Raw genomic sequence first — 8746 nt, forward strand, 5'->3', positions numbered from 1 at the left:
ATCCTGCATGTTTTACTTGTTTCCTCTGCTCCAACACACCTGATTCAGAGGTTAAATCACCTCTTCATGTTCTGCAGAAGCCTGTTAATCACCCATTGACTCAAATCAGGTGTGTTGCAGCAGAGAAACAAGTAAAACATGCAGGATGGTGCCCCTCGAGGACCAGGATTGGACACCCCGGGTATAAACATTTACAGAGTGCTGTGTGTGTGATAGTTGTTAACTCACTTTAGATGTTCTTGTGGTATAGTGGTTTTCCCTGTTAAAGCTGAACTTGTCAGGCTTCGATCTGCCCGGCAACAAAATATCCACGTTCAGATCGTATTCTGGTTCTTTTGCATTGGTCCAATACTCTGCTACAGCATGGTACACCATTATAGTAGCCTGGAGACAGAAAAAAAGCAAGAAATAGGAAGGAAAATTTAAAAAATAATTAAATTAACCTAAAACAGGGTAGAGTTTCGTTAAAAGCAATTGCAGAGGTTTATGTTAACAGAAAGTATTGTGTTACCTGAGTTGATCCGTACCCTCCACCAACAAACTGTTGGCTGTTGAACCATCTGACAACAGGTCTTGCATCTTCAAAGGCCTATAATGAAATACATATTCAAGTATTTGTTTAATTTAAATGTTAATTAATTGTTTCAGTGTGGGGTTGTGTACTTGAGTACTTTTGAGCAGTCAACGTCGTACATGCAGTGGACAGCTATTCAAACAATCTTAGTTTAGGTTGGTTAGCAATGTGAATTTTTGTTAGTTTAGAAAAATAGTAACAATGTAAACAATCACCTGATGTAAAAGAGTCAAACTGTTTAAAATTAATAATATAAATTTTAGTTAAATTGCCAGAAAGTTAATTTTTGATATATTTTAAACAAATCTTCCAATTAACTGAAGTTGTCTTCACCCCCCAGGAGAAAATAAGTGCTCAAAGTGATATAAACTTTCAGATAAGGTGTTGTTTTACAAAGCAAAAAATGTTCTTGAATCAGACATTTTTTTAAACTAATTTTTAGCTCAAATAAAAGTGCATGTGGAAATCGTTTTAATTTGCTAATTGTATTTTTATTATATACAGAAATTTTAAGTTAAACATTGCTTCTGAAGTACTCTAGTATAGGTTTTCCAACTTTTATTTGTAAGTGTGATCTGCTTGTAAAACATACTTGGACGAGCTTACCTTAGCTCTGACCAGAGCCAGAAGAGCATAAGCTGTTGCCTCTAGCGTGAACATTTTCCCTCCAGGAACAGGCCAGTGGGATAACTCTAGAAGACACGAACAGTTTATAACACGTGTGTATAAAAACTCCCACCTCGCCCTGTTTGTTCCACATGGGCGGTTCCGGTCCTCTACCAGAGGCCTGGGAGATTGAGGGTTCTGCTCAGTATCTTAGCTGTTCCTAGGACAGAGATCTCTGAGGTTAATCCTGGGATCTGTTGGAGCCATTCTTCCAGTTTGGGTGTCTCAGCACCGAGTTTGCCAATGACCATTAGTACCACTGAGGACTTGACTCTCCACAACCTCTTCAAATACCTTTTGTAAATTACTCTGTTTCTAATTTCTTTAAAAGAGTTACAATTATATAAGAGTTAAAAATATTTTTTTTACTTTTTCTTATTGCCTTCTGAGCATATTCAGTCTTTATGATATTATTTTATATGCAATAAGAATTTTTTCATGTTACTCTACATTTCAGTGTGGCTTGAGCAGAAAAGTGCTGCACATCGTAATAGATTATTCAAAATGTGTAATAAACACATACCAGGAGAAGCAAACTTGTAGAGAATGTCCCGGTTCAGCTTGTTTTCATTGGCCAGGGCGTAAGATGTTATGGCAACGGCATAAGGGTTGGTGAGAGTCGGCAGACGTGTCTCCAGGTAGCTGATTGATTTGTCGATACTGGATGGAAGACTCTGAACAAACAGAAAAAAGAAAAGAATATGGGAGCATGAAGGATTAATGGGCAGTCACCCAGAGACACCAACATGAACACAAAAAGCTTAACCGTTTATTTCCATTTAACAATTCAGTTTCCTTCTTCTTCATATGAGTTGAACTGATCTTATTTGCACACCACTCAACACTAATTGGACCCACAGTATAATGCTTTGTTGAAATGTCCTAATTAAAGAGTTACAGTTACTCCATGTGAAGCCTCACAGTTGTCAAGCCTGATTCAAAAACTTAAAAAAAAAAACATTACAACTGGACTTCTGCTCTCTGTAGCTGAAGATGTTTTAACTCCCATCCAGGAGGCTTTCTCAGTTCAAAGCTGAAGAGTGTGGAGGTGCAGGCTTTGGACTGCATGGAAACCTACCTTATGTAATCTAGACTCACGCGCAGATAAGTTCACTTCCCTCCCAACGGAGAATCGTTCAGGTCATTGTCGCACTCTCCAGCTTTGAATTGAGAACGCCTCCCAGATGGGAGTCAAAACATCTTCAGCTACAGAGCAGAAGTCTAGTTGTATTGTTTTTAAATAAAACATTTTGAATTTACCATGTCCTGTATGACCGAGAATCCACACCAGCATATGTCAAGCCTAATGTTATGTTGTTAGTGTTAGAGGAAAATTAATCCCATTAATCAAACACCATTATACACAACATTCATTTATTCGTCATTTTATTTGATGCACAGATGTTGAGTAGCAATAAGTTTTGTTTTATAGACCTTTAAAAACTGTTTCTTATAACTACAAATTCTGTTAATTTATTTACAATCCCACTTTCAGTCAAGTTGAAATGTATGATCATAACCTCCTAAGAAAGGATGGGCAGATGTTCACCAGTCTGTGAAAAACTAAAAATATTGGAAAAATTTTCTCAATGAAAACTGAGAAGACTTTGAATATCTCATCTTTTACAGTTCATAATTTAATCAAAAGCTTTCAGGAATCTGAAGAAATCTCTGTGCACAAGGACAAGGCCAAAAGTCAATATTGGATGCCCATGATCTCTAGGACCACAGGCATCTCTGTGTTAAAAACAAGCCAGATTCTGATATGAACATGCATATATAATACAAAGTAACATCTTCACTTAATTACCAATAAGCAAAAATACAAATGGGACATATATAAAAGTGAGGTAGGTCGAGGCTCTGCTTTGATTTCTGTATTGTTAATTTTAGGTTAGATGTCAGACTAAAAATCTTAGGAGGACTTAGTTTAACTTCACAGTTATTGTTTTTCTTTTTTCTGGCTCAACCTGGGCTCAAACCCCCTACCTCAGAATTAGTTTACCGTCTCAGTGAATTAATAAATTAAAAAATGACAAAATTGATTAAATTGGCTCTATTTTATGATCTTGATTCTCCTGTTGTTTTCATTCTTCGGTAAAATGTGGGTGGATGCCTCCGCCTCACACCACCCCTCCCAACCTTCACCCCCAACCCTGAAGGAGGTCCTGCCGCAGTCCACCAATTAGTGATCACTGCTTTATACCCTGGTATTTATATTTAATTGATGTAATTGTTGCTGCTTTTTGTTGTTTGTTTGTTTTATTCATGGCAGCATCCTTATTCTAATTCCTTAACATATTGTACTTATAGGGAAGAAAATTTTCAGTTTAAATAAATAAAGAGTGTTAAAAAGAAGAAGAAAGGATAAAACACTGCAGGTAAGTACTTACACTAACAGATGCATCACATATTGTACGTGATTCTTGCATGGTAATGAGGCAGAAGGCTGTCATGGAGGCATCTGAATCTTTGCCATGCACATCACCCTAAACATCGACACACAATACCAACATGTCAGAGACATGTTGTAAACAGCGTCATCATGTCTAAAAAGCTACACATTATTTTATCTAAGGCAGATCATCATCAGTTTCATTACTAGGTATTTTATTAGAGATAAAGATAAATAATGTATGCACTGGTGCACTCACCATCATCTCTTTATGTATTACTTTTCCAACTTCCCTGAACATGCCATCAGGCTGCTGAGCATTGAGGATCAGATACTTCACAGCACCACAGATATGGTCACTTTCCACTGCCACCAAATTGTAAGCAATAGCAAACACTCTGGCAACATATGCTGTCAGCCTGGAGGAAGAGAAGAGATGATGCAGCAGATAAGTTTTATTAATTTCTATTTAAAATCTGCTTTTGCATGTGTAAAAGTTAAGATGGTTATAATTCAGTGAATGTTTCAGTGCGTTACCAGCTGCTACTTGAATGATGAGTCCACACAGAAAAAGACCCATCATTTTTACGGTACTGCAACTGATGCTTGTAGCCTTGACATAGCAAAAAACACAACCTTTTTAGAGAATGAAATTTAATTATTTTCCCCTACTCACTCAAAGTCATTTAGAGAAGTTTTTTGAAATGAGCTCTGTTTCTGTTTTCATGTATGTGAGAATACCATTTTTTATGTGCTGGATGGCTTCACTACGTTTTTGGAAGCCCACAGTTTCCCACTGGTTGGTTTTGTCCAAATATGTGGTTGCAATAACAGGCAGGGTCGTGTAGATCATGTTCTGCTCTCCACAGCCTCCAGGTGCTCGAATCAATGTACCCATCGAATTTCCACTGATGGCGTTTTCCACCAATCCGGAAACTTGTTCTCTCCCTGCAAGTAGAGACACACAGAGGACAAAATCGTAAAAAATAACATGGAGACCATTAAGCTAACACTCAGAAGTTCCAAACACCAATTATCTAATTACAACAATGCCAAAGCAGAGTTTATTGTTCAAGTATCACATAAGTGTCCCAGACTGAACAGCATGTCTCACCTGTCACAGACACCTGTGTGCTTGTTGGTGAATTTGGTACCAAATCAGTCCTGGGAATGTTACTGTTCAAAGTTACCACTTGTTTGCCATCTAAAAGAAAAAAAGTATGAGGGGTCAGTTAGTAGGTTATAAAAAAAATCAGATTAATAAAAAACTTCAATGCATTGTTGGTGTGTAAACATACCATTTCCATTTGCAATTGGATCTACAGTTACAATCTCAGCAGACTGAACCAGCACACCTTCAGGCTGAAAAAATTAAGATGGGAAAAACATGTGACATATATAATAATAATTTTGGATTATCAAAGTAATAATAAATCATTCTTGTTGATACAGTTTAACCACAGCATCACCTGGTGCTTTTTCAAAAGTTCATAGTATTCAAACACTCTCAAGTTTTCTACACTTGCCATTTCTATTTCACATTTAAATGAATTGAAAATATTATTTTGTCAATGATCTGCAATGATGCTTTTTGAATGCTCAAAACTGAGGTCTTTGTGCTCTTTGTATCACTGATCTATTAGCGGCTTCTATATAATGACTGGAGTTTACCCATGTCTCATTAGGCATAATTAGGAAAACCCATGAAAAGCCTAATGGCTTTTAAAATAGTAAGTAAAATATTTGCTGAAAGAAGACAGAGAAATTTTCCGCTCTCATAAAGGAACCATTGAACTAATTGGCCACAATCCCAATAGTGTGTGAAAAAGTTGCAATACAGTCAGCATTAAAACCAATCTTATTTCCAAAGATAGTGCAAGTAGGTTTATTGGTTGGCATTCATGTAGTTCATCTCTCTTACCACCACCCGCAGCTTCTTCTTAACTCCATCATTGAGATATGAGTCCTTAACAGCTGCTTTGACCTCAATGCTGCGTTCTCCTTCCTTCATGGGAATAATGATGTAGGGCACTGATCGCGTGGTATGGGCCCCAACATTGACCTCCTGACGGAACTTTCCACGTTTGGAGGCTGCGCTGCAAACGTTCTCTTCCTCTATCAGTTCAACACGAACCTTGGAAACAAGACAAAGAAAGACACAGACATATAAAATAATATGAAACTCAATGCATTCATCCATGTTCTTTCGCCACTAAATGCTGTTTAGGGTGACTAAAAGCTGATGTCTTGTATCTCCAGGTGAGCAGGAGGGGTATACTCTGGACAGGTCACTATTCCATCACAGAGCCACATCCAGACACACAGGACAAACACCAATCCAAACACACACGCATAACAAAGTTCCATCCATTTTCTTTACCCGCTTCTTCTTTACCCGCAGCAGTCACTGAGTGAGAGGCAGGGGACACCCTGGACAGGTCACAAGTTCATCACTGGGCCACAAAGAGACAAACAACCATTCACACTCCCACTCACACCAGAGTCATCAATTAACCTACATGCATGTTTTTGGTCTGTGGGAGGAAACTGGAGGACCTGGAGTAAACCGACGTGTGCACAGGGAGAACATGCAAACTCCACCCCGAAAGGCCCCAGGCCAAGAAGTGATCCTGCAACCTTCTTGCTGGGAGGCAACAGCTCTAACCACTACACCACTGTGCCACCCCATAACAAAGTTCAATATCCAAATAACCTAATATGCATGTTTTGATCGCTGGGAGGAAACTAAAGTACCTGAGGAAAACTCATGGGTTATATGTAAATCTCCCTTACTTCTAGTTTTAGTGTAAAATTTACTAGTTAATGACTTACAGTGATGGGATCTGGGCTGTAGTTGTGAAGGATTGCTTTGATTTCTAGCTGCTCTCCTCGGACAGCAGAATAAGGCAGCCGGAGATCAATGAAGAATTCCTTACGGACGATTACCTCCAATGGTTCACCGACACAGAGTCCTTGAAGATGAGAGACCACACAAAAATGATGCAACAATGAAAGAGAATAAGCCTTTAAATGATGGGATAAGAGCAACAAAAACACAAACTGTAGTTAGTTACTCCTCACCAAGCGTTCTTGACAGGCTGATGCCGGTGAACTGCCAGGTTGTGATTGAGTCTTGCAAGGGAACATTTCTCACCAGTGATGTGGAGTGACTGAAACACAGAAAAGTGCAATCTCTGTCAGAGGCAGGTCTAGATGATGGTACTTTAAGAAAATAATTGACCGACTTGTGTGTGTGTGTGTGTGTGTGTGTTAATGTAGGCGGGTGTGTACATGTGCAGGGGTGCGTATGTCTTAAATGACTCACCAGTTGGCTTGAGTACAAGGTGGAAGAATGATGTCTGACCACAGCCAACTCTCAGGAAAGTTGGTACGAGAAACTATTTCATTGCTGTCCGTGTAACTGTCATCCTCTTCACCTAAAATGGTATTACATCAGATATCATTACTTTTTTTAGGAGAATGTGAATGCTTTCTCTCATTCTATTGTTTCTATTTCTTACTGCGAGCTAATTGAAGGTTTTCTTCTTTCTTCTCAACTATCTGGTTTTGCATCTCATTGCAGCAGTTCAGGAAGGCATCAACACAGGCTTGACCATCCAATATGTACTCTGCTCTCCGCTCACACGTGTATGAAAGTGGGATTTCCTTCATGCCGTCCAAACAACATTTACGCTGCTGTTCATCGCCATATTTACTCACTGACAAGAAAAAGGAGTTGTGGATGAAATAATGGATTGAGTCATAGAAATGTTTTTTTAAAATCTTCTCCAAGCTTAGTCATTAATATGAAGTTAACATGTTTTGGGATTTTTTGATAATGCATAGCCTGACAAGAATTAAAATGATGATACATGAATGAAATGTCTTATACGTGTGTATTTGATGATTTAGAAATGTGTTTCTTACGCAGGGAGGTTCTGACTTCCAGGATAGTTGTGGCTCGCTTTCGTCTGGATGCTGTTTTACATTTCAACTCTAAAAGACAAAAAAAAGACAGAAAAAAAAGCATTTTAAATAAACTAACATTCTGTAATCTAGAATGGTGTTTTGATCTGAAAATGCATACAAAAAACAAAAAAGAACAAAACAGACATAAGGCAAAAACTTTTATAGGTTGTTTCAGTCATGTTAGTCATATTTATAACCTGTGAATGAATTGAACAATTATTGAATTCATAGAAGGTAACTAAACCTAATAAACTATGATGGTAAACCCTAATTTCAGAAGAGGAATAATAAAAAAAGGAAAGCATTATAATCACCTTGTCTGTAGGGAGTTCCTGAGGCGGTATTGGACTCAAACAGCAGTCCAGCATCAAAGAACACATTCATACTGTTGCTTCCACCACCAGGTGTGCAGCCGGTGTCATACTTTTCCACAATGTCCCACATCTGGAGGGCAGCAAAGTAAACAGACCAGGCTTAGGGTTACAAGACATGACATTGTTATTGTTCTTAATTATTCTAAATAATCCTAACCTATATAAAAATGAATAACCATTGTAGAAATTACTTTTTTCTGGGTAAGACGGTTCTTATTGTTTAGAACATAGACGCCTTTGTCCACTGCAACCAGTCCCACTGTGGCACCTGGATCTCCTGTGACTCTCAGACTGAACATCTTGCGAGGCTCATAGGAGGGAACCTGTCTTGCTGATTCCAAAGTCAACTATGTGTGAAGAAAAACCAAGAAATAAATTGTAAATATGTCCCATACATGGTTAACATCTGTGTGTCTTGTTTTTAATGTTGCTAATTGAATGTTGTGTGTCTCACTGATCCCATGCAGGAGTCTTTTACATCCACCCAAACTGAGTCTGACACCACTTCATTATCAGTTGGATGGTAGTAGGCTAAGATGCGGAATGATGGCAACATCTCTTTGGTGACTGTAAGTATGAGGGAAATAAGTGTTTGTCCTTTTGTTTGGTAACGCTCAGACTTCACCAGCTGGCCTCTGCTTGTGATCTGAGGACACAGAGCTGCATATTAATACATGTGTATTTTAACTTGCACCGTTCAGAGGAGAAAAGCAAACATCTCTCACCAAGTATGTGATGTCCTTGGGTTGGGTTGGCTGCTGATTTAGG

The 8746-nt window shown here is 38.5% G+C and overlaps 1 protein-coding gene across 1 annotated transcript in view; it reads right to left on the reverse strand.

Annotated features, from left to right (window-relative positions):
- The window catches only part of LOC108241457 (complement C3), a gene marked incomplete in the record, with an annotated part of 58614 nt that overhangs the window by 47717 nt on the left and 2151 nt on the right, over window positions 1–8746 (reverse strand). Inside the window, 20 exon segments of the mRNA XM_037974723.1 lie at window positions 229–384; window positions 512–589; window positions 1181–1266; window positions 1764–1914; window positions 3634–3729; window positions 3895–4054; window positions 4173–4248; window positions 4377–4583; window positions 4750–4839; window positions 4934–4997; window positions 5557–5769; window positions 6468–6607; window positions 6717–6805; window positions 6961–7072; window positions 7157–7354; window positions 7563–7631; window positions 7919–8048; window positions 8170–8325; window positions 8433–8624; window positions 8704–8746. Of these exon segments, the coding sequence (XP_037830651.1) occupies window positions 229–384; window positions 512–589; window positions 1181–1266; window positions 1764–1914; window positions 3634–3729; window positions 3895–4054; window positions 4173–4248; window positions 4377–4583; window positions 4750–4839; window positions 4934–4997; window positions 5557–5769; window positions 6468–6607; window positions 6717–6805; window positions 6961–7072; window positions 7157–7354; window positions 7563–7631; window positions 7919–8048; window positions 8170–8325; window positions 8433–8624; window positions 8704–8746 (2506 nt within the window).

This window comes from Kryptolebias marmoratus, linkage group LG3 (genome assembly GCF_001649575.2).
Source record: "Kryptolebias marmoratus isolate JLee-2015 linkage group LG3, ASM164957v2, whole genome shotgun sequence".
NCBI classification, from domain to species: domain Eukaryota; kingdom Metazoa; phylum Chordata; class Actinopteri; order Cyprinodontiformes; family Rivulidae; genus Kryptolebias; species Kryptolebias marmoratus.